The following is a 26,454-nucleotide window of genomic DNA, read 5'->3' as shown; positions in this document are numbered from 1 at the left end:
AGCTAACCACTTGCCAAATTTAATTGGAAATTTCTCTTAATCAGAGCTAATCAGGGCTCCAAGCAAAACCAAAGTCTGTCGTCACGACATAACATCTCTGTTCCCTCCAGCTGGGAAAGAGGGTTATGTACATAACCGAGACGTTCTTCAAATCTTGCCCTGGAGTTCTTCAACCCTGATAAAACTCAAATACCTGTGATTTTCTAATAATCCTGGAGACACTGATTAGCATGCTCAGGAGTGTTTGATTAAGCTTAAAGCTAAATTCTGCAGTGCATTGGATCTCCAGGGCAAGATTCAAGGATCCCTGATCTAAATGGTAATAATATATTATGTATCCCTATTTTTTTTCTGTTAAAGCTGTTTTACTTTTGTGACACCTTGCAAGTACTAAACATCATAGGATTAAAGCACAATCTTCATTATAACTGTACCACGTACTTGCGCATGTATCATAAAGTTTTAATTTTGGCTTTGATGCAGGGTGCAAATTTGAATGTTAAGTCGAGAGTGTAAATAACTTAGAACCTGTTGCTCACATGCTTTGAAGTAAGATTATGACAGAAAGAAAAGCTGTCATTAATGTGTCATAAACATACAAACAGCAGAAGCAGCCAACATGATTGGCAGAAATATTATTAGATCAAAGTACGCAGTATTTGGCTGGCAGCATTCACCCGACTGTATTAGAGACTGTTTTTAAATTTCGATTTTAATAATCCAGAGGATTATGGAAGTTTTCGTTACTGAGGACATTGTACATGTTATGAGATTATTAGACTCAGTGTCATTTGCACTTCTGTGTCTGTAAACCCTGTAATCCTGAATAATTCAATTATCTTCATCTCTCCTTTCACCCTGAATGCCACCCCCAAACTCTCAGCGGCAGAGATGGTTTGTACATGTTCATTTGTGATTCACTTCACAGTGGTCTGGTGTTTTGATATGGTTTTACAAGATATAGACTACACTTTGATTTACAAGCATGACTTTATGTCTGTTTTTTGGTTTTTATTGCAGTGCCCCTATTATGGGTTATGAAAGGTTCATATTTTGGTTTTGGAAGTCCCAAACAAGTTGAGATCAAAAAACACATTGATTTTCTTATAATGTGCATTTATTTTTACATTATTTGTTCAACAACTCCCAAACAATTCAATTTTTAATTTTTCCAAACCTTCATGTTGATTGGTCGATTTCATTTAAAGCAGTGTTTGTGGGCTTTCACTACTCCTAGTGGCAAAGAAAGAATTAGCATTTTCATTCAGACTAACTCAAAGACCAACAAGTGAACAGGCAATATGCTAATGTTTCATGCTGACATCTGCATGAAATTGCTAGGGATTCATTTTAAAAACGACTCGTTTCAATGATTCAGAGTCTAATTATTAGATTCAGACTCTTTCTTTTGAGAGACAATAACTTTATACACGGTGGACTTTCAGATTTGAAACTCTGCAGGATGTTTTTATTCACTTCTAGCTGTCTTACACACAGGTCATTTTTAAAAATTCATAATAGGGGCTCTTTAATATATTAAACCAACATTTTATTACTTTTTCTGCACCTTTCCTTGTTTTTTAAAGTATAATCATCAGAGGCAAAGGACTTTGAAGAGCCCTGTCACTGACCGGTGTTTAGTTCTGCAGATTCTGTGTGGTGTTGGTTATTGCATGCATTCCAGCGTGTTTTTCAGACTAATTGAAACGCACAAATACAAGCAGTACTGCGCAGCCGCAAGTAGTTTCAGCCTAATGTTTATTTTTGCAGCGTGCATGCAGAAATAATGCACTGTCCAGTTAGAATGAACACTTATAGAAACTCATTCCTATTGGCTGGATGCATTGCGACTGCATTCATGAAACTTATCACAACAATAGATGCAGAAGAACGGCTTTCTTAGGCTATTGAGTGGACACAAAATACAATTTGCTGCTGGAGTTACACTGCAGTGCTGCTTACATTTGTGGTGAAAACAGACTTTACTGTGGCTTTTACAATTTCAAAGATAATCTTAAATGTATATAAACTGCTAATCTGTTATGCATTATGATAATGTTTGTAAATTATAGAATTTATTATGTTATATTAGGTATTATGATATTAGTGCTATCTAAATCTTAATTTAGCTTTGTCATTGACCTTTTAGCTCACGCTTCTGTTTATTTTTTGCATGTGTTTTGCATAGGAGGGGTTCCAAATGGGACTGACTTTAGAGGGGACGGTGTTTTCCCTGGATCAGGTGGACAGCCGATGCTGATTTTGGAATGAGGCTTTTTGTATATGCTGTGATTCTCAACCACAAAACCCTCAAAAAAATGTCACGTTAAATATTTGATTTTGAATTGAGAAATGTAGCAGGAGCCTTAAGAAGGTCATTTCTATTTTTATATGATCAAATCAGCAGATTGTACATACATTTTATGAGTTGTGTATTTTAACTTCTTAATCTTATAACAGAAATTGTTGAAACAAAATGCGCTCTAGCCCTTTCTAGATTTTTTTCTAGAGTTTTGACCAAATTGAGACTGTTTAAATTCAAAGATGCATTTATTCATGGCCAAACGTTGTTTAGAATAATCTTTTATAATACATTATGAAAAAAGATAAGGTGGATGCAGATGCAGTTGCTCATGTTGTAATGGTGCAATCATGAACTATAATGTTGTATCTAAACTATTTTTTTTCAGGGTTATAGATTTATTAGCCTTGAAATAAAATCAAAAACTGGTCGGTCTTTCATATGTTCAGCAAGGCCATTGCTGAGGTTTATATTTCCAGATGTTCAGATCCTTTTTACTTTCATCGATGGCTGATTTAATATTTGTTAAATGCGTATCACATGCTCTTTGATGGTGAATAAATGAAAACTGATAGCACACTATATTAGCTTTGTGCTTTTTTGAACAGCCACACAATCTACTGACAGAAAACAGGTCTTGTTTTCAGACATTTATTCATGGTAAAAATCAAGAGGTCTGTTGAAAAGGAATTCAAATGTTTAATTTGGCAAAGATTACAAAGAATCCCACCCCCCTTTAAGAGTACAAACGGGCATGTGCTGTAAAAAGCTGGATAAGTAGTTTCTTTGTCCTGTATTATGGGCTAATGAGCCTTTTAATGAGACCAGCGTTGGTTTCTGTGTGGGTTCTCATTAATAATTAAGTTTAAATGAATCATCTGTCCCACAGTTTGCTATCAACAAAAAAACAGTAGCTTTTCGTGCTTGGGAAGAGAACTGCTGGGGAATTGAACGCAGATATGCTGTCATGAATAATTATAACACTTTAATACAACACAAACAAACTCATCTCTCTCATCTCCTCACTTGACCTTCAGAATCCACTCGAAACGATTGCGATTTAAGAAGGAACAACATCTTCAAAACAAAATACAGATTAGACAGGCAAGGCACCGTCAAATTTGTAAAACGTGACTTTTTGAATTAATTTCAATGAATGTTTTCACATAACTCCTGGCGTATTAAGTATAAATTAAAAAGTCCATATCTCATGCACTCGTACACCACAGGCTAGTGGAAACCATCATGAATAATCATGAAATAAAGGTCAGAAATTCCTGAAGGCCTTTACAGACGGTGTTCGACAATAAATACTGTATTGGCAGAGTGCTCAAGTCCAAATGATGACGCTTTTATCCTGGTTTCATGAGAAGCACACATGGCCGATGTCAACTCCAAACTCCTGATCTTTGCCACCTATGTCCACTGGAGCAAAGTCCACGATGGGCAGCCGTGGAAGTGTTTGTGTACGGTACTCAAAGACGGTCTTGCCCCATTCACCATTGGGTTTCTGGAGAATAAAGAGAAACAGTAGTGAGTTTTTGCAGAAATGAAAATACCAACAGAATGTTATTGTCGATATTTTCATCGAGGAACATTCATATTGATTCAAAGCAGCAAAGTGACCACAAGTCATTCAGTGAGATTGGTGGAGCGAAGTTTAGCAGAATTATGACTATGCACACTATCAGTCAAAAGTTTGAAATAATTGTTTTTTAATGTGTTTGAAAAAACTTTATGCTCACCGGTCATTTTAAATGTTTAAAATTTTGTAACATAAATATATTTTACGGTCACATTTGACCATTTTAATGTGTCCATGCTGGAATTTATAGTTTTGAAAGTTAGTGTATTATGGTTTCTATAAAAACTATTTTCAACATTGATAATATTTTATAAGAGAGAGAGCATCAAATCAACATATTGGAATGATTTTAGAATTATGTGACACTGAAGTCTGCAAAAATGTATTGTTTTTTTTCGTTCATATAAATGCAGCTTAAGAAGCTTCTCATAACGTTTTGATGGAGTGCAGATTACTACTTCGAAAGTATATTAACAACTAAAATCAGCAATTTGCAGAGTAGCCCAACAATAAATGTTAAAACAATATAATGTTAAAAGCTGAACATACAGAGCAGCCGTCCTCCAAGACCGTGTACTTCAGACGGTTGTTGCTATAAGCCTTGATGTCCTGCCCATCAGAAGCCTTTAGAACTAAAGCCTTCTTCAGATTGCTGTTCTTCTCATCTTTATATGCCACGCTGTTTTTGCAGTGATAGGTGACGGTCTGTGCTGCTTCCTTTGACAGCAGACGGAGAAATCTCAACTGGACAGATACAGCGTTAGCTGGTGTCTCTTTGTTTCCATAGGTGAACTGAAGAGGAGTCATAGAAGGTCATACAGTGAATTTAAGAAGACGTGTTTTAGTGACATACACAGGGCAATTTTTTTTACTTTATTTGTATTTTCCTTTTTTTTTTTTTTTTTTTTTGAAATGGTCACCACTGTAATCATATTAACCTTAGTTCCCCGGTTTATGACTGTACCGAACCAGACTGGTTTTGGTATGCTGGAGCGTGAAGCCCACCAGTTCTTTCGTGGGATACTGGCAGGGTTGGCAGGTATGCAGGTCTCCCCCATTTCCATGTTACAGTACACTTGGATGGCATCTCTAGAGCTGCCCTCATTTGGATCAATCCAGTATTCACCTGTAATACATTGGGAAAAGAAGTTATACTTGATCTTCGTACATATAATATGGAGTGACTAAATCTTTGGTGTGAGCTAATCCAAATGTTCTGGATCATTATCCAGGTTTGATTTCAGCTCACTGGGAAATGGCCGCTCATCAGTTTCCAAGCATAGGTAGTACAAGCATGCTTACTGTGGGATGCTGTATTTGTTTTAAGCCTGACATAACGTCATGCAAGTAATTCCTGTCAGATACAACGTAACTTTTTATATTGGTTGGCTGTGGTTCTGTCTTTCTATCCTCCAATTAAAACAATTCTTGTTTATTTCTGCTTAAGAACACTGCGTTTAATACGCTGACTGTAGTTATCTCTATAAACATTTTGTTCGTGGGAAGGAGATTACTTCCTCACACAGTGCCTGCTGGTGTTCCATAACTGTGTTAATTACATAAATGAGCTGTTTAGAAAGGTGTTTCAACCCAACTACAATTAGACTGTAGTTAAAGGCCTTGAGAAAAAAATGAAGACAGTACAAAATATATTGGTTTAGAATGGGTAACCCATTGGTAATTATTAACTATCACTTTTCTTCATTTACTGCATTAATAGTTAGTAATTTAGTTGTTAAGTTTAGGTATTGTACAGGATTAGGGATGTAGAATAAGGTTGTGTAGAGTAAGGCATTAATATGTGTTTAATTACCACTAATAATGTTCAAAAATGAGAAATGATGAGACAATGAGAAAAATGCACTTTCTCTGGGTTACTGCAAAACGTATTATATATAAAAATATGTTTTTGCACAGTGTGTTATATTACAAGCATTCTGTAGCCTTACAAGAGCTGGAACCGAAATTGAAATCATTAATCTCCATAGCTCACTGAATCACAGCATGCCAAGATGCATCATGTCAGGTTTGATGTCAAAAATCTGAAAATGGAGAATGAGTCATAAGAGTTGATGACTCAAATTTCTCCTTGTTTTCTACAAAACTAAGTAATTTAGGTTTGAGGGTGAATAAATGATTATAGAGTTTTCATTATTACTACAGAGATGAATCAAATGAAAACCAAGGTATAATGTGTATTGTATCTGATCAGAGCAATTAGCGGGTTTGTCTCACTCACCGCTCTTCTTCAGGGGATAGCACTGCTTCAGGTCCTGACATGTGCGGGCAGGATACTGGCGAGTGCCATCAGGACTGCGCATGCTGTCCAGCTGACTTCCCAAGCTCTTCAGAGACAAGTGAACCTCACTGTCGACCCGGACCGCATCGGATCCGTTATTGGGCCTTGCTTCATCCTCGTTGAACTCTGGCGGGGGAGGTGGAGGTTCCTCTGGCTCGTATTCGACATCAAGATCGAAGTTTGTTCCAAAAAGGTCATCCACAGCGGCTATAGGGGGGCCAGGAGGACCTGGGGGTCCAGGTGGGCCGGGTTCTCCAGGTGGTCCCTACAGACAGACAGAATTTTAAACACATTAGCATGATTTGGTAATTAATAATGATTTTGAGTCATGAAGTACAAAGTATATCTGTATATGAGTCATTAAGGAAGGTAAATTGGAAATTGTCAAAAGGGAAATGAAATCATGTTATAAATTGTACATTTTTGTGCTTTGTATATTTTAGCTTAGCTGGTTTCTCAGCATGGACCAACAATTGTTCAGCTGGCCACATGTAAAATATGCCCAAAACTTAAACTTAAATTACATAACATATCTCATAACATATATAAAATGCGTTGTAGACATAATCTCATGCCTCACCTCAGGTCCAAAATCTCCAGGGACACCTCGAGATCCAGGAGCCCCCATTGCTCCAGGTGGACCTATATCTCCTTCTTTTCCTGCTGGACCAACAGGGCCAGGGGGTCCCTAATAATGACATGTTCGGGATTAAATTCATGCATGCGTATTGCTGGTGATTTGAGATTTCAAATTTGAGTGATAATTTAATCTGTTGCTCACTCTTTGCCCACTTGGTCCAATGATTCCTATAGCACCATCATTCCCTGTAGCACCCTGAAGGGAAATGATTGACAGCTGATTATCAGAAGGTAGTTACTGTATTTGTGTGACAAGTGACATATTGTACATTATACGTACTGAAATTCCAGGAAGCCCATGGAGTCCAGTGAAGCCACGGTGGCCTTTCTGACCTCTCTCACCCACATCTCCTTTGTCACCTTTATCTCCCATTGGTCCTTGTGGTCCCTAAAGTTGATTAGAAGATTAATAAACACAAGTTCCTGTTGTGTTACTTCCACAAATTGACTTTAAATACCACATTTTCTTTTTTCAACTATTTCTGTTGTGTGAAATCAGAGTTGATTTAATTTAATATCGATATGTAAATATGCAGACTTACTTTTTTCCCCCTGGTTCCTGCTTGACCATCAGATCCAGGTGGACCTCTTGCACCCTGTCAGCAAAATCAAGCAATAAACATTTAATAAAATAAAAACACAGCATAGCTATTTCAAATCCAACATTATGCAAAAAACGACAGTCTACATGCTTTTAAAAATACATTTATGAAACACCAATCTGCTGTAAAGTATCCGCAATGGATGTGGGAAATAAACCTGATCTCCTCTCTGTCCTGGACCTCCAGGTGTTCCGACAGGCCCTGGCGTTCCTGGTGCTCCCTGACCACCTGCAAGACCCTCTGGTCCTGAGTCTCCTCTGTCACCCTGAAGCATATTAACACATCATTTGAATTTGATCCTATTTGGTTAAACAGTTTTAATAAGACTGTCAAATGATGAATGGGTTTGTACTCTGGGTCCAATGATGCCATCAGCTCCTTGAACTCCATCAGCTCCAGCCAAACCCTAATTTAAGAACAAATTCATAAAGATAATCTTTTGTATACAGGTAATTAATCATCTTGACTGTGTGGTTTTTACACTAGCATGCCATACCTCTGGGCCAGCATCTCCTCTGGTTCCTGCTGCTCCTGGCAAACCAACTGGTCCAGCACCACCTTTGGTTCCCTGAGGACCTGGGGTGCCAGCTTTTCCTGGTTGACCCTTTAAAAAAAAACAAACAAATGGGATGAGGAGTCAAAAAAGCTAACTTTTGGCATCTGAGACATTATCAACATCTTAACAAACTAACCAACTAAAGGTTGCAAAATGGAATTTTAAAAAGACAAATTGTAATATATTTGACGAGAGGGTAAAAGTGGTAACCTACCGCAGGCCCAGGGAGGCCAGCCATACCACGCTCTCCTCTCATTCCTGAAAGACCCACAAGTCCCCTCTGTCCTGGAGTTCCACCAGGTCCTGGTGGCCCATCTGGTCCCTATATTAAGTTAAAGAAAATGTAACATGGTATAATCTTTTACTATATGAATGATAATCCAAATACCATCGTGCAAAATTTAAAATTTGAGTGATAAGGTATCACATACTGGCAGTCCGTCCTCTCCTGGTTCACCTTTGTCTCCAGGGCTACCAACAGGTCCAGGGTTTCCACGCTCCCCCTGACGACCAAGACCTCCAGGCTCTCCCAGAAGACCAGGTGGGCCCTCTTTACCTGGGACTCCAATAGGACCAGGCTCACCAACTGGACCCTGAATATAATATCAGTGTAAAGGCTCATTCACATTAAGCAGAATAACTATGATTTCTGTTTATTCTAAGCAACCATGCATCTACCGCTTTAAATTCTCTAGCTCCAATAGCAGGATGGATTCTGACTGTCAATGTTTCTATCATTCATCAGCTGGAAAAAAATCGTTATGCAAAACTATTCCTACTATATTGTTTCTCTGTGCCTTTATCGTTATGGTGTGGACTCTGCTATTCATTAACATTAAGAACTATATTAGCGTTATGTTTATTGTATCGTGTGAACAAGCCTTAAGAGTTCATATATATTTAATTGGTCGAAAATAATCTAATACATTGCACATATGATTAAAGGGCTAGCTGTTAAGCACTGCTTTGTGGGTTAAATCCACATTATGGAATGACTCACAGCGGATCCTGGTGGGCCGACACCTCCTGGGGATCCTGGAAAACCACTTGGACCCTTTTAGAAAAAGAAGACAGAAAGCCAAAGATGACTCCACAAAAGTGAGGAAATGAAGTAAGAGCATTTAGTAAGTAGAATTTCTGTGTGTGTCCGAGATGATCAAGAATTTGATACGTTTTTTTGTCACTTACAGCTGCTCCTTGAGTTCCTCTGCCGCCTTTGAGGCCTGTAATTCCAACCACTCCCTAAAAAGACACTATGTTTAAAAACTTTTCCTCTCTAGGACCAATATGGTCTATACATATACACACTATGATTCAATATATATCTTAGGATTCTTTGATAAATACAGATAAAAAACATTATTTGTTAGAAATATAATTTTTGTACCAGTATTTAATGTCACTAATGATAAAATATTATGTCTTTAATCATATGTCAATTCTTTTGCTCACCTGTGGTCCAGGCTTCCCTGCCATTCCCCGAGGCCCTGGAGACCCAGACTCTCCCTTTGCACCTTCCTCTCCAGTTTCACCTTTAACTCCGGGCTGACCATCAGGACCCTAGCACAAAAACATGGCAATAATTACAACTCATACCATATTACTTAAAAAATATATGTGTGTGTATAAATGGAAGGACTTACGGGAGGTCCAGCAAACCCAACCGGACCAGTAGGACCTGGTTCACCACGTGAGCCCTAAAACACAATACATCGATAGAATTGTGAAGCATGTGAGAGAAGAACTTCAACCAGCATAAAAGGTGAGGATTTCTCCTGATAAACAGCTCTACTCACAGCCATTGCTCTAGAGCCTGGAGATCCAGAAGGGCCTCGCTGGCCTTGTTCTCCCTGTAATTGAACAATCAGTTCTGAGTACATCTAAGTAGCAACAGCTGTAAAATTGACTTTTTAATCCGTTCTTTAAAGAAACAAAAGAGACATCAAAGTCTTAGTATTTTGGGACAAAACACTATGAGGTAAAACAGGAGGGATTATTTTACCACATAGCCAAATCGATAAAAAAAGTAATAAACAAAACAAAACAAAAAAATAAATCAAACCTTCTCCCCAGATGGGCCAGCTGGTCCAACAGGTCCAACAGGACCAGGTAATCCCTACAGACATCAATGACATTTATTTATTGTCTTTATAAACTCTGCTGTATAAAGAAATTATAAATGTGTTTAAAAAAACAAATGTAGGTTTGTGATTTCAGAGCTGGTTAGGTTTAATTTCATCTGGTTTATTATTGCGCTGTGTCACTCACTCGAGCCCCATCGTTGCCAGCCGCCCCTTCTGTTCCTCTGTCACCCACTGCACCCTGAGAAAACAGATATAGGGTATTAAAACACAAGGTTTTGTGCAAATTGATAAGAACAACAGAGAACACTTAAAGTGTTATAGATGGGTGTTTTTAACATGGTTACTGCACAGTGTCACAAGGAAAATGTTTCCCTGATAATATTACAGAATATTATTGAGACAGTATATGTCAACTGTCATGCCTCACAGAGCTTTATTCACCAAGGCATTTAATATATGCAATATTGTTGCACTGTTTGCAAGGAATGAAACTAAAATCAATACAGTATTTGTTATTCAAGTGCAAATGTTTAACATGTGCCAAAGCCTTTGATTAAGCAGACCCACTTTCTCTTATCGCTCAGAGCCACACTCACACTTTCTCCTTTAGGTCCGGCTGGTCCAGTTATTCCTCTCTCTCCTGGCATGCCCTGTAGACCTGGTGGTCCTGGTTCTCCAACAATTCCAGCTGGACCTGGTTTACCCTGCACAGCCATTAGCGCGTATCAATATGTTGTTATGATGTTGTTGCACACAAAACTACAATAAAGTGTTTTTACCATACATTAACATTTTAGTTAATTCCTTTTAATTGGTACAGTTTTGTTAGTGTGGTTATTCGGTAATTTTTTAGGAGTTAAATGCACGCACAGAGCCATGAAGCTGTTGAGTAAAAATCTGTCTCTGACCTTAAGACCGTCAGGTCCAGGGGTTCCTGGGCTTCCTTTTTGTCCTGGTAATCCATTAGGACCAGTTTCACCTCTCTCTCCTGGTGTTCCGCGCTCACCCTAAGGCAGATAAAAACATTAGGAGATTGCTTATGTGGACTTCTAAAAGGTGTGCACTAATACACTGATGTGTAAGTACAATAGGCTCACCCTTGGACCAGTCTGCCCTGGACCACCAGCCTCTCCATGGATACCCTGAGGGGAAAAAATAAAAGTCATAAGGTTCTTTATTAATTCCCCAGTCAGTTTGTATTCTTCCTCACCAGCAGAAATGACAGGAAATAAAAACTAGAATACAGCGATCATGTAAAAGAAATGATGAACTCACCTCATCACCTGGTTTTCCTGACTCTCCTGGTGGACCTGGGGGTCCAGGCAAACCCTACAATTTTAGCATAATAAAGAGAAATTTTAGGATATAACATTTACTTACAGATATGTAATATATTTAAGGATTATTTGTATTTGTTCTATTTTATTTGCATCCTCTGAGTCTATGTGTATTATTGGTCAAGTCCATACCAAAAATTATTTAATTAAGAGCAGAAGGTGCTCCACACCAGCAGGTGCAACACAATGTTTGAGCGATTTCCCCACATATCCCTTTCAAAACACCAAACTAATAAGTCTCGCTGTTAATGTGGGCAAAAATCCTAGGATTTCACAATAAACTTTCTTGGTTTTGCTTGATTTTGTCTTTTTGGAATATGGATGATGTTTTAAGGGTCTACAACTTGCTGTTAGAACATTAACACATTTATATGACGATATCAAGGATACCTTCTTAAGGTATGACACATTTAAGAGCATTTAAACATTGGTTGTGTGGACAATGTTTATAATCATCTCTGACTGTAACCTTAATTGAAAAAAAGAACATACTTGGAAGCCAGTTAGTCCAGGAGGGCCCTGTTCTCCTCTCTTTCCTGCTACTCCCTGAAAAGAAAGACAATAAACCCAACGAGATCTTGTAAGCTCCTCATCTTAATACTGTACCTCTCAGATAGCTGTGATAACTAAGAAATCATCCAGCCAAAATATACAGAAAATGTAAATAGCCATAAATGTGGCATGAATGATTAATTAGAAGACTCACAGGAGGTCCGGTAGTTCCCGCTGGACCTTCTTCTCCATCTTTTCCATTAGGACCCTGCAGGAATCATAGCCATCATATCAAATCATAATGATTGACTTGACTTTTAAATTACTACGCTATACAATGCCAGCGCTGACAGGCCATCTGAAAGATGACAACAGAAGCATTTACACTTAAACAGAATGACATTTATAATAGCTTGTTGTGAAATATGACAGTATGTTTTAAGGTTGCCACGATAATGTTGCATCATAATTGCACTCACTCTTTGTCCTGCAGCTCCTGGTGATCCTGTCTCTCCTGCTTTCCCTGGATCACCCTGAATATTCAGAAAAATAATTTCATAATAGGTGAATACAAGACAAAACTGACTCACTGCCGATAAAAATATTATTTTAAAAGTCATCAGTATAGACTCTCTTTTTATATTATGAACATTGTTTTACATGTTAACTATAATATTAATGGCTAATTCCTAATACATTGTCATAATATATACTTTGCAATTAGGCGGTTTTATTTTCCCATTGTTGTTCTAAAATATTTTAGGGGACATTCTAGTCCCCCTAAATAGAAATATCACCCTGATATACTCTGCTCTGAAAGTGTTATAAGGTATGCAGTATGACACAAGTTATTAATATTTAGAATATTATCTTACAGATTTTTTAAAAAATATACATATAACAGGGAGTTACACTGAATCCTTTAGGTCCAGGCAAACCCATGGCTCCTGGTAAACCTCTGGTTCCTGTAGTCCCGGCTGTACCTGGATTCCCATCATCTCCTGGTGCTCCCTAATAAAAAACACCATTATTATCAGAACGTGAGATGGCAGAACTCACCAAAGTGTTGCTTTAAATGCATAGTGATTTGGAGCTGTTCAGCCATAACTGTAGACCAATCCAGAAAGCTAATTCCTAAAGCGAAGTTTACATGTGTGTAGTTTCATTTAATTCATTTAATAATTCCCAGAGGAACCACTGGTTCAAATAGGAAACCAAACTGAGGAAGGTATACAACAGGAAGGAATAACAAAATGAAATCAAGTGAAAAGTGCATGTATTACCTGTGGGCCTATCTTTCCCTCCGCACCTTGCAGTCCAAGAATGCCAGTCAAGCCCTAAAGAAAAATAACACATAATACAGTATGTGAATGCATTAAATAATATGGAATATCATGCACTATACAGTAGTCAACATTTGAAGTGGATCAAAACCTTTTATTAAAGTTGTCCTAAAACCCAAAACATCATAAAACGTCATAGGACAACTGTGATAAACGTTTTTGATCCACTTTAAATGTTGTCCACTGCATATTGGCTGTGCTGCAAAATGCCACATAAATGTTGAAAATATACAGAATTTTACCAACCCTTGCCCCTGTAACTCCTGCTTCCCCAGGTCGCCCAGGGTCTCCTGTTGCACCTTTAGGCCCAGATGAGCCTGGGACACCACGTTCACCCTGTGCTCCCTGGAGACATTACAGAGAGAATGAAAGAATGAGAGAGTGACGGTGAGAGAACAAATTAATCATCTTTAATCATAATAATCTCATTTGTTAACATAAACTTACAACGAGCAATTAATTTACAACAAAAATGTTCATGTCAGTTCACATTGCATTAACTAATGTTAACAAGATTCAACATTCAGCTTTAAAATGTAGTACCAATTCTTAGCAACTAAGTTTAATAAATGCTGTAGTATTATTTTAAGCATATTTTATTATTATTTTTCAATAGATATGTCATGGCATCAGTGTTAGGTGCCTTTAAATCCTTATTGAACACTTGTTAGTATGTTTCTAACCTTTTGACCTTGCAAACCGTCAACTCCTGGGAAACCACGGTTACCTGGAGCTCCCTTGAAAAATATAAAACATTAAATGTTACTGTATTGAACAAGCATTTAAAGATGTCATATAAAAACTTGCATGTTAGTCATTTACAATGACGTAATGGCACTTACTCTTTCTCCAGCTGGGCCCTGGGCACCAAGGGCCCCTGTTTCTCCTCTTGGGCCTCGCTTTCCTTCTTCTCCCATCGGCCCCATTTCTCCTTGAACACCAATTGAGCCCTACAACAAATAATATGCCATTTTATAATTGGATGAATGTTCTGATGGCATTGTTAACTATGAGAAAATGATTTTAAACCACCTGAATGTTGTCAATACTTACAAGTTCTCCTTTAGCTCCAGGTTCTCCTTTAAACCCCGGAGAGCCTAGTTCACCCTGTGACAAGCATGAAATATATGAATGTATATATAATCTATATATAATATATACATATAATAAGTTAATATATAATCTATATATCAACTGCACCAACTCAAATATATATAACATTTAGCATGTTTTGTCAGTACCACTTGGCCCTTGGCCCCTGGAAGTCCAGTTGATCCTTGAGGTCCAGGTGGGCCAAGCTGTCCAACCAGTCCAACTGGGCCTTGCACACCTGGGATGCCCTACAATGGATAGATTAAGAAGTAAGGGTTTCTTCAAAACCATAACCCGAAGAAAAAGCAACAATTGCTATACTCAATGTAAACAATATTTACCTATGAAATTCTGAATTTTAATAAACAATTTTTGATGAGTAATTAAAGTGCAATAAAGAGTATGTTAACTTTGAACACGTTTAAATTCTTTGATGAGTGTTTTAGGAACTTACCGGTGGTCCTTTAACTCCAGGAGTGCCATCTGTTCCTGACGTTCCCTAAAATGGCATTGGCATTATGGAGACCATTCAGTACACAAATCATTCTCAAATGTAGCACTTTTCTAAAGAACAGGACAGGTAAGACTGCACCTGGTTGCCCTGTGATCCTGGTGAACCTTGTCGGCCTGTTTCTCCTCTTGGACCTTGGGGTCCACTGGTACCTCGAGGGCCAGTGGCTCCTGCTTCACCCTGCGCAATGTTTAAGAAGAATGTGCTTTATTCCTCACTTGTTGTACCTTCCATAAATCATTTCTAAATAAAAACTACAATAATGTATCAAAAACTTGTGACAAGATGTGACAACCTGGTTCCACATGGTTCTTACGGTAAGCATGAATCGGACGTACCTTCATGCCTGGGCCACCAGGAAATCCTGGAGTTCCAGAAATTCCCATTGGGCCCTGTAAATGATATAAGTGTCAGGTTAGATAAAATATAAGTCTTTCTTAATAAGACATACTCCACATCTTTAAATATAATGGCAGCTTTGCGCTACCCTTCATTTTTCTGGGGTCAGTGTTTTTTTTTTTATTCAGACAGAATGCATTAAATTGATCTACAGTGATATTAAAGAAATAGTTCACGCAAAAATGAAAATTCTGTCATTATTTACTCACCCTCAAGTAGTTCCAAACCTGCATGAATTTTCATCTTTAGGTGAACTATTTCTTTTAAAGACTTATAATGTTACAAATGATTTCTGTTTTCAATAAACTTGGTTCTCCTTTGAACTTCCTATTCATCAAAGAATCCTGAAAAAATGCATCATGGCTTCAACCAAAAATTATTAAGCAGTACAATTTTTGTAAAACTTTGTAAAACAAATTAAACATTAATTATAAGAAATCAGTCTTTCAAAGCGATTTCTAAATTCATTTGACACTGAAAAGTAATAAATGCAGTAAATAAACGCACTGGTGACGCACATTTTCCAAAAGTGTTAAGAAAATCAAAAGGTGTTTCAAGGTTATTTCGTCAGAAGTGAATGTGTAGAATGTGTGATCAGGGTAGGTAAATGAGAACTGATGGAGGGGGTTACTCCTATTCACATACCAATGGACCTGGTTTTCCCACGTTTCCTGAAAGACCACGCTTTCCCTACAAACAGAAAGCAGTTTGATTTACTGATTCAATATATAATACCACCAAAGCAAAATTTTAAAAAAGTAATCACTTACCACAGTCCCTGTTGGACCGATGCGTCCTCTCTCGCCAGGCATGCCAGTCGGGCCCTTAAAAGTGCCATATAATCATCAAAAATTGTAGTTTCATAAAATACAGTAAAGATCAATGCAAATGGAATCAGAATTGCAAACACAAAGTGCTCCATACCTGTGGACCCACAAGTCCCATGCCTCCAGGAGTTCCTGATTCTCCCTTTGATCACGAAAAGATTTGAAAAAGACAATCAAACCACAGGGACACAAGAAAACCATGAATATGTTGGCTTCAAATATGTGCCCTCTGACCTTTGACCCCACTGCGCCTGGTTCTCCTTTCACACCATGCAGACCTAGATGACCCTAAAATGGGGATGGGATTTTCATCAGAAACTGTCCTAACGTAATACATGAATATTTACTTGGTTTGTACATTTTATGATAGATACTAGTGACCTGTGTAAAGAGTGAATGGCAAACTAATCAGTGTTTTGAGAAGGACGTTTTAACATAACTCACCTTTTGACCTTTCATCCCAGGCTGACCCGGTAATCCTGGAAACCCTCTGGAGCCCTGTGGAACAAATCGTCATTGGTAAGGATGTATTTAATGTGCAGGAATTATCCCTGTGACCACACACATCTCCTTATATCTACAGCATCCATCTGATCTTTTCATTAGTGTAAGGATAGAGCTGCACAGTAGTTCAGTCTGTAGACCACTAGTAGACGCCATGGAGTCTTGTAGTTCGTGTTAGGGTTAGCCTTCAGCTCCCTCAAATTATTTCACATTGTGCTTAATCTGTGTTTAATTTGCCATTGAACACATTTGGTTGAACTTGTTCAATTTTTTTTTCTCTGCTCACTTTCTTGTGTACTACTTCAGTCATTGTGTAATTGTTATAAATGAGTTGTACTCTTATTAAAACCTTTGATTTGTATTTAAATCTGTTTGAAATTGTGGTCTGGAACTCCTTGAAAGCCCATACATCGGTTTCTCATCATGCAGAGCATATATTAGTATTTTAGATCAGGAATCATCATTCAAAAGCAATCCCAACATTTGTGGAATTTTACAGTAACAGAAGATTATGTTGTCAGACAATTGTGGAAATAATTATTACATAATAATATTACATAAATTAGTATTTTAGTAGTATTATATAACTTAAACAAAGATGTCAGGGTTTGGTTGGTTAACATTGTTCAGACCATCATTTTTAATGCCGGATCTACAACATTCTGGGGGCAAAAAGCATTTTTTTGTTTTTAAAGCACAATTTATGACCCCCTCCTATTATGGTTTGAACAGGTGGAGTAGATATTAAAGAACTTAAAGATATCGGCAAGTTTTCAGAAGAAACAAAAAGTTGTATAAAAAAAGTATAAAAACTGCATTAGAATGAACATTTTTATAATATCATCCACCCCTAAAACAGGACTAAAAACAGCAGCATGTCTTACTGCAGAGCCAGGGAATCCTTTTTCTCCAGCATTTCCAGGAGGTCCAGACTCACCCTGTTGAAGAGAGAAAAAGGCTTGTGTTGTCAAAAGCATAGGGAAACTTATCTTACGTATGTTAGCGCTATAAAATGTGACTTGACAGCATTTAACTCCATATTGGATGTACTGCTTCACTATGATGATTAAATAATGAAATCACTGGGCTAATTATTGGTCAACTCACATCTGGGCCAGGTTTTCCAGGAGTACCATCTGGTCCCCTTGGACCAAAAGAGCCCTACAAAGAGGGGAAAAAAACTTTTTTTTTATTGCATTGTACAGTAATTGACATTTTTTGGACTGCACGGCCTGGACAGTCTCTCTTATGAATATCACAAACCCACAGGCACAATTTAAATATTTAACTGTATTTTTCAGATGACGTATCATACACTTTACACATTAGAAACGTCTCTACATTTTTAGTCTTACCATAGGTCCAGGATCACCTGCATCTCCTGGCGCACCTTGAGCTCCTGTTGGCCCCTGAGTGAAGAGAGAAAAAAATGGAAAAGCACAAGGTGAACTGTGAAAACAATTTAAAGACATTCATTGCATATACACAACACCAATCTTGACAGAACTTACTGGAGGACCTGGTGGTCCTGGATGACCTCTCGGTCCTGCTTCACCCTGAACAGAGCAAGTACATGTTACCTCTGTTTAGTGAGTCCACATGACTACCCAGCTAAGAACTTATTAAAAAGTCATTTCTGAATGTGGAAAGACATCTACCGGTGCTCCAGAGACCATCGCCGACATTCCAAGCTTCCCGTCCTGGAAACCAGAGGCCATTTGAGAAGCAAACTGACTCTGTAAAAATATAAATTGAATTTAATATTAAATGAAAAAGTATGGTCACAACACATTTTTGCTGTTATTATAAACTTATAGATAATGTTATAATTCAGGCAAGCTTTAGAAAAACACTACAAAACAACACAGGTTGTATCAAAGCATTGAAATAAGTCAGTAAATTTTCCCTCAATAAATTCCTAATTGGTGGTTGTTAAGCTTAGGTATTAAGTAGGTTTGAAAATAGAATAAGGGCATTAATTAGAATGAATAAATGACAAATATTCTAGTATTATTCTTGCAGGTTAGCAACTAATAGGTGTAACTGTGAAATAAAGTGTTACTAAAGCTACACTAGCAATTCTGCATTTCCCCTTTCGTTGTTTGTTGACCAACTTTGGGATTGTGTTTTTTACACCTTTTTTTTACTACTTTTTACCACTTTATCCTGATTAATAATAACATTCATTATTCAGATCAGCAGAATGCATTTCACAGTTCAAATCCCCGATTAAGAATGTAACAAATACAAGACAGCAAAACCTAAATAGACAATATTACTCACCCCAGGCAGTGAATTGCCTACAGGACCGGGCTCACCTGGCATGCCTGGCACACCTGGTTCTCCATCAAAACCAGGTGGACCTGCGACACCCTTCACAAAAAAAATACTTTCTGTCACAATTTAACTGCATTTACTACATTATAACTCTGCATTCACTCAAAGTAACACTGATGAGCCATCATTTACAGTACATCTGAGCAATAACTAAGAGAGAAAGCCACTTTAAAAAAAAAGCTTAATGTGTTTCTGGGGTGAAATAACCATATCAAAGAATATCAGTTACTATAGAGGCTACTGGTTGATGCCACATACTCGTCTTCCTTTGCTTCCTGGATATCCTGCTCGGCCATCTGCTCCTGGGGGACCCTGTTTGATGTGACACACAATATAATGCACTTCACTTTGACTGACATTTCAAAGAATGGGGATCCTGAGAAAAAATAAAAGATATGTGTATAGAGGTGTGTGTGTGTGTGTGTGTGTGTGTGTGTGTGTGTGTGTGTGTGTGTGTGTGTGTGTGCGTTATTTTTTTCACCATTGGCCCTGGGCGTCCAGGTATTCCCACAATCTAAAAAAATATAAATATAAATTAAAACTAATACAAAAGTACAAATCTGTAGCAATAAAACACGATGAACACTAATGACACATTCTCACGTGTGGCACAAAATAAACACGCTGAACAATCTTATAGACTCACATAAGGAATGTCCCCAGGTTCACCTTTTTGGCCCTGGAGGGAAAAAACATGACTAATAAACTTCATTAAAACTTCATTAATATGGGCGTTGATATTATTATAGCATTTAAAAGCATTCACATACCTTAAACGCAATTGTTTCTGAAAGGGAAAAGACAAAACAGAACTGAAATGATGAATTATTATGATTATTTATGATAATTGTGATAAATATGTAGGCTAACGTAATAAATAAGCTACAGCTCCCCTATGTGAATGTAATAGACGTCTGCCCCCTAGCGGCGGTGTCTCACCGATCCTTCCGCGCGCGCTGGCGAAGGTTTGACAGACAGGGCAGCACTCTCCTTCCGGGATCATGAGCTCTTCGCATCCCTTCAGCTCCTCGCAGCGGATCTCCTCACAGATCACCTGGCCTTTATCACATACGCACAGTCTGCACGGCTCTGGCTTCCAAATCTCGTTTTCTGCGTAATTCTGATCACCGTCTTTACAGTTTTTCGCCTCCTCTGTGAAAACATACATATATACGACATCAGTCATTTCTAGCCTATCACACACAAATATTACATTCACCTTTTCCCCTATTATTACACAAAACGTAAAAAAATAAGGCTAAATGCTTTATTGGTTACATGCTGTTTTATGGGGACGAGTTTATTTATTGATTTTTTTAGTTTTGTATTGTTTACAGTTTGCTTCTTTTCGCGAAGTTAATTAAAGGGGCAAAAACTGAAAAACACCGTGAACTCTATACTGTACAAATTTAATCGTCCAGCAGAGGTCCATCTTGCGTTTTATTAAATAAACTTACCATACAAGTTTATCAAATACGTCAGGTTCATTTCTGACTTATTGCCAGCTGATTTGGTTCAAAATTATTACTAACTGCAATAAGCCTGTCTTATTTTGAAACAGACCCCTGCTGCTGATGTTTATTTTTCATTGTAAAATACTACTCTAGTCTTCATACTTACTGCCAAGATATTGCTTCATATATATATCTTACAAAAACCAAAACCAGCTAACCATAGTTCCCTCACCACATTTGTTTGTACGATCGCAGCATGGTACCACCACTTTCAGTGAGGAACAAACAATCACAGACTCTTGAATGTTTCTTTAAATTCCTGCACCGCTAGCAGATGGTCCTGCCTCAGACTCACAGGACTGGCACAGAGCAGTCTCGAGATTTTTAATTGGCAGGTTGGCACATAGTTTATATTGATTTAGTTTGTTTACACTGACTATATGCAACCAGAGACAATTTTGAGATCTCAAAATGCACATTATTATTGTTCAGGTAATGGAAACATTTTATCTGTACTGTTTTAACGCATTACTTGCATCTATTATTCTGATTATCAGCAGCAAGGACCAAAAATGACCATGAAACGATTTAATCCTATTTAATCTAGTAGTTTATTCTAATCTAATGCTTTCAAAGGAAGTTCCTTCTCAGTTACTAGATACAATATCCAACCATGGTAAAAATTAAAGGTATATTCTTACAAGAAAGGAAGCTATATTTATTGCAAAAGAGACAATTTCCTATTACTTTATTTTATAAAACATCAGAAGCAGACCAAAGTTGTTCAGAAGACGCTTTTAATGTTGGGGGAGGGCTAGGAATAGATATCCTTTTTAATTTTTTCATAAATAATATATAATGCGGCAATAGATAGTGGTATGTTCTACCTACGTTTGTCGGCCTGTACCAACTTTGTATATAAAGTGACAAGCATCTGTACACAGCAAACCTTCAGACGAAGGCCGTAATTGAGTCCTGGTCCCACTGGCCTGATCTATAATATGCCCTTGACCAGGACATGTAAGTAACTATAATTATAAGTCAAAGTATAAAAATGAGAACTAGAGCAAGGCCTCCATTCATCCAGTTCTGCTTGCCCTCGTAGCTGGTGATCACATTATATACCACACCCTGTAATTGAGGTCTGCAGCTGGAGGCCCTCAGCCATGTTTCACTCACTCAGTTGAGGATGCACCTCTTGTGTACCACATCAAGCGGTAAAACTCGTATGACCAGAGGTGCCCTGACTTTTAACTCCAAGGGCCAAACAATGAACTTGACCCAGCTAAATGTTGCTAAAATAGCTTAAATCTAATTTACTGATATGCTCTACACGTGAAAATAAATAAGGTTAAGGTTAGAGGTCATCAGGGGTCAGTTTTGAGATGCAGGCACTGCTTTGGGTACCTCTGGTCTGTCCAGTACATCTTTATGTCTGCCCAACAAAGGTTTTCCCTGTGCTCAAGTAACTACATTTTTGTATCTTATCATGTTCTACTGTTTCCGATACATTGTCTATTTTGTAAAAAAAAAATTTTAATCATTTTTTGCCTATTTTCCATACAAACAGGAGGTTACTGAAAGCAGAAAGTGTATACGATCATGTTAAAGAGCGTCCACTTAATGCTTTAACGTAATTACAGAGTAATACATAAATGACATGAGATCATCAGTCAGAATACCGATCATTGTTTTGTGATGTTGTCTGTGGCTCTAAGCGAAAGCTAAAGGCTGTGATAACTCTTAATTAGACGCTGTAGCGTGACAGAGGTGGCAGACAGAGTAAACAGCAGTTCTGATTCTCAAAGTCTGTCACATCAGAGACTATCCTGAGGGCTGGCAAGTATTGCTTCCACTGCTGTAATTAAGCAATAACGTGTATGACTATCTGAAAGCCTTTAATGCAGTGCTCTAGAACAGATACACGGCAGAAGTACAGACAGCTTTAATCAAGGTAAGAATTATTTTAGGAGACATTTGTTGCTTCTTTCATCAGAGGCATCAGTGACAGCTGTAATTGTTTCAGCAGGCCCGAATTATGTCATAAAAAACATTCCAAGCAGTTGAGAAAACCGAGTGAAATTTCTCCTCAATTTTTCTTTTGAAAATGATAGACTTGGTATTTAAATATAAATGTATAGCTATGCCGAATCCTTATCGTTTTGAGTTTAACCCTAACTGTTTGTCCATTTGTAAATGTCCATTATAATATAACGGCTAAATATTATGCTTAGTCTCATAAGCATGATGGTTTTTCCGGTCCATTCAGTCTGCTTAATGCCAGTCTAAACTTCACTATTACATAGTAATATCTGAAGTCATCATCTTAAATCAAAGCCTGAAATAATATTAAATGTACATTATTTTCAATATATATAAAACTGCTAGCAGCCGGACACCTGCTACTGCTCATCTGTACGAAACTGGCCTTTTTAAAGCACAATTCTGAAAAGAAAGTAAGTACCAATTTAGTGGAAAAGCACATACGTTATTTTGGGGAAACCACAGCAGCCTCTATTATAGGTTATCCTTAACTTTAGTCTGTGGCTAACTTTTATTTCTGTCAAAGTGAAAAGGCGCGCCCTCTGTCTGAAGTTTTTAACAAAAATATGCTCTTTGGAATGTACTTTCTTTACTATCTTTTCATGTATTGAAAGGACTTTGCATTTGTCATAATGGAGCAAACAACCTTCTCTGGAAGTAACCCAGTGTTTCCTACCCTGGGATTGACATAACACCCTCCCTCTCATAAAACATTACAAGCTGGCTCTCGTAAGGGTCATGACGTGCCCCCCATGTGGGATAATTACTGGGAGAAGGTCACACACGTTGTTTTATGTACTGTATATTAGACCAGACGGATGTACAGCAACGGTGAAGCTCAACTAAAAATCTCTCATTTACTCACTCTCAAGTTTTTACAAACCTGTACAAGTTTGAAGAATGTTGGTAAGCAGTAGCTGATGGTAGCCATTGACTTCTGTTGTGTTTTTTCCATATGGTAGTAATTGGCTGCTGGCAAATATCTTTTTTATTTGCAACAGAAGAAAGCAACTTAAACAACTTAATGATGAACAAGAAAATGAAGACAGAATTTTTATTTTTGTGTAAACTAAATAATGATTAAAGTATGATCCCATCCATTCAACGTCGATTTTAACTCTGAACCGATTCCTTTTGAGCTACCCAACATTGCTGATCAATAACTTCACCTGATGTGCGATCGAAGTGAACGTGAAAACATCACAGTTGGATTTCAGGCGAACGCGTTTGCCACATGTTTGGGTGTGTCCAGCGTCTCTTTTGGGAAGAACTTTGACCACAATTGGTGGCCTGCTTTGGTCCGTGAAAACCTCACATCATTACACACAAGTCCATGAAATTATGTCTCCAACTCAGATAGAGCTGACAAAGCAGAAGATCAGGATACTTCAGCTTGCCAGTTTACTATTAAATTATAAATTCAAACTGTGCTAGTTAGTAAGGAAGGATGCTGCTAGAGTAAAACCTGTTATGAAGGTTTTTCTTTAAAACAGCATTGAGTTGCTTTGGAAATACGGCTGTTCCACCACCTCATATCCTTTCTGATGCTGTTTATAACAAAAATGGGACTGAAACAAACATCTTTACTGTGCTGTGTTTCCAACATCTATTACTACAGATCACATTTAATAGGATGAATTAGTCTGCAGTTTAACCAAAAATCTCAATTCTGTCATCATTTACTAATTTTGTTCCATACCTGTATGACTTTCTTTCTTCTGTGGAACACTAAATGAGGGCTTTCCGAAAATTAAATTGCATGGACTCTGAGTCATACGGGTTTAAAACAACATGAGGTGAGTAAATGATGACAGAGTTTCAATTTTGGGGTTAAAAACAATCATTTTGAGCATTACCTTCTTCCTACACTGAATAAAAAAACTATTTCCACTCACATACTGCTAGCAAATTTTACAAGCAATTTAATTTAATTGTGTTAAAGTAGTAGTTTTTTTAATAGAACATACCTATAAAGAGAGCCAGAAGTACATTCATAAGTACATTCAGAAGTACATATTCTGAATCAATCTGTATATATAATTGTATGGAGTGTGGAGAAACTCAAAATAAAGTCAAATTAGGACAAGTTATAATAATTATAAATGATACCCATAACATACCCATATTTCATGCATTATTTACATAATTATACCAAAAAAAACAGTGTATTTTTTTTATTAAGCAGAACAAACTATTTCAAACAGTCCAGACAAAACAGTTTAAACATGTATCATATTTTATCTTCATAATAATCTACAAATAATTTCCACAGACACCCAAGTTGAATCTTTAAGTGCAATTTAAAAAAAACAAAATGACGTTATCTTGTTTTCGCCAGATATTGAAGTAAAATAAGGTCAGAAAGGTCATCGTACGAAAGACCAGAGTATGATATTTTAGGGGTAAACAAGCTAAATGTAACTTAAATCGCCTTTTACAAGCTCTTACATATTTACATCAAATACCACAACTGCGCATATACTGATATACAGAGTATCAGTCCTCACCTGTTGTGTGAGGTTAGTGAAGTATGAGACGGGTTACTCACCGGTCTTGACATCCTGGCACGTGATCAATAACACCTGGGCCAAACAGATCCCCAGCCATACAGGTATCCTGAGGTGATGCATCTTCACAACAAAGAGGCGCAGGCCTTGCCCGTGCCTGCCACAGGAGGTAGACTATGAAAAAATCACAGCTTTACCATACGCTCCACAAGATGCCCACTCTACCAGAGAGCGCAGCTGCCAGCCTCTGCGCAGACGCTCCCGTATGAAAGTCCAGGCAGCCTGTGCGCCCCCGCCCTGTGGTTCTGCAGCCTCTCATCTAGCTGGAGCAAAAATAACTCTAGTCTCCAGTCTGCTCTAAGATGATGCACACTTATGAAGAACACGAAGCAGAAAGCATCATGTATCACTGTCATAACACTTGAAAGCGCACCGGCATCACTCACCAGACGCCAATTGGCTTTAATTATACAATAACCACACTGTAAAGTTGTGAATAAAACAAAGATTATTGAAGTAGGTTTTACATATATAATATTTCAGTGTATTAGTTGCAATTTCTTCGTATTTGTGGAATTCATATGCAATTTCAGAATTTTTTTTTTTTTGGATGCTGTGGATTTATTTTAGCTTTTATATATGTTTAGAATAATGTTTGTAAAATTTGTAGCGTTTACCAACCTTAAAAAAAGCCTTACAAACCCTATTACTGATATAGTTAAACAACAAAAAGCTAACATCAGATTAAAATACACCTTTATGTTTGTAGTTGCCTGTAGTTGACACTTATATTGCACCTGAATGCATAAAGTGCTAAACATGATCATTTGCATGAATTAGTCAACACTCTCATTAACATTTATGAGTTCAAACGCATTAACATGAGCTATATATCAGTTTTACACATTGTAATGCAATGAGCCGATGAAGGTCATGAACAAAGAACTATTCATATGTATTTTTAATATGCAATTTGTATGTTTCAGCAAAGATGCATTTAATTATTTTAAAGTGGTAATAATTACAAAGTATTTTTACTGCAAATACAATTTTTACTGTAAATGCTGTTTTGAAACATTCTTAAGAATTTAAAGAATTCAAAGGAGATTGGAAATTTAGGATCACCAAATAGGCATATTAGAATATTTTCTGAAGGACCATATGACCATATATAAAATATAATGAAATTGTTATTAAATATATGCAGCCTATGTGGGCATAAGAGATTAGCCCCTTGTTGTCTTTCATTTTGTGGACAAAACGTTTGTGTTCATATAAGTAAATGATGCCAAAATGTATGTGTTTTTGTGAACTATCTTTTTAAAAATAGAATTATAGGCTACGTACCTCTAAAGAAACTGGTTGGTCATTCATACTCGGCCAGCCTAATTGCTCAAATCTTTCTGCATCTGAGAAGGCAAATTACTTCAAGACAAATATAGGCTGTTAGACCGTTTCCCCTTTAGTCGTGTCATTGCAGTTGTTTGTACAGCTCTAAATGAAGAAGTTTATTCCCATTGCAAACATTCTCCCACCTTATC

The 26,454-nt window shown here is 37.4% G+C and overlaps 2 protein-coding genes across 7 annotated transcripts in view; one reads left to right on the top strand and one right to left on the bottom strand.

The window, feature by feature from the left end:
- Positions 1 to 2,884, top strand: part of gulp1b (GULP PTB domain containing engulfment adaptor 1b) — a 41,126-nt gene extending 38,242 nt beyond the window's left edge. For 4 of the 6 annotated variants that reach the window (XM_043242287.1, XM_043242283.1, XM_043242286.1 and 1 more), the window contains one exon: positions 2,189 to 2,884. In XM_043242287.1, the coding sequence (XP_043098222.1) occupies positions 2,189 to 2,260 (72 nt within the window). In that variant the 3' untranslated portion in view covers positions 2,261 to 2,884. Of the gene's footprint in view, positions 1 to 883; positions 895 to 2,188 lie in introns of all 6 variants that reach the window. The other 2 variants (XM_043242288.1, XM_043242284.1) reach the window with 1 other exon arrangement.
- col5a2b (collagen, type V, alpha 2b) lies at positions 2,243 to 25,192 on the bottom strand. The gene is made up of 54 exons (XM_043242282.1): positions 24,955 to 25,192; positions 19,849 to 20,061; positions 19,680 to 19,696; positions 19,556 to 19,588; positions 19,391 to 19,423; positions 19,168 to 19,221; positions 18,856 to 18,945; positions 18,231 to 18,308; positions 18,084 to 18,128; positions 17,928 to 17,981; positions 17,680 to 17,733; positions 17,457 to 17,510; positions 16,513 to 16,566; positions 16,303 to 16,356; positions 16,166 to 16,210; positions 16,012 to 16,065; positions 15,887 to 15,931; positions 15,181 to 15,234; positions 14,924 to 15,022; positions 14,786 to 14,830; positions 14,481 to 14,579; positions 14,293 to 14,346; positions 14,082 to 14,189; positions 13,923 to 13,976; positions 13,486 to 13,584; positions 13,180 to 13,233; positions 12,809 to 12,907; positions 12,376 to 12,429; positions 12,111 to 12,164; positions 11,897 to 11,950; positions 11,343 to 11,396; positions 11,165 to 11,209; positions 10,976 to 11,074; positions 10,664 to 10,771; positions 10,252 to 10,305; positions 10,046 to 10,099; positions 9,780 to 9,833; positions 9,627 to 9,680; positions 9,436 to 9,543; positions 9,172 to 9,225; positions 8,984 to 9,037; positions 8,415 to 8,576; positions 8,198 to 8,305; positions 7,924 to 8,031; positions 7,780 to 7,833; positions 7,585 to 7,692; positions 7,368 to 7,421; positions 7,106 to 7,213; positions 6,968 to 7,021; positions 6,767 to 6,874; positions 6,127 to 6,451; positions 4,826 to 5,013; positions 4,437 to 4,679; positions 2,243 to 3,812 (listed from the first exon to the last, which is right to left on the bottom strand). The coding sequence occupies exons 1-54, from the start codon at positions 25,034 to 25,036 to the stop codon at positions 3,666 to 3,668; spliced, it is 4,491 nt and encodes a 1,496-aa protein (XP_043098217.1). The 5' UTR covers positions 25,037 to 25,192; the 3' UTR covers positions 2,243 to 3,665.
- Between the last annotated feature and the right edge of the window lie 1,262 nt (positions 25,193 to 26,454).

This window comes from Puntigrus tetrazona, chromosome 6 (assembly GCF_018831695.1).
Source record: "Puntigrus tetrazona isolate hp1 chromosome 6, ASM1883169v1, whole genome shotgun sequence".
In the NCBI taxonomy this organism is placed as follows: domain Eukaryota; kingdom Metazoa; phylum Chordata; class Actinopteri; order Cypriniformes; family Cyprinidae; genus Puntigrus; species Puntigrus tetrazona.
Note: the sequence above shows the minus strand (reverse complement) of the source record. Positions and strands in the feature narration are given on the sequence as shown.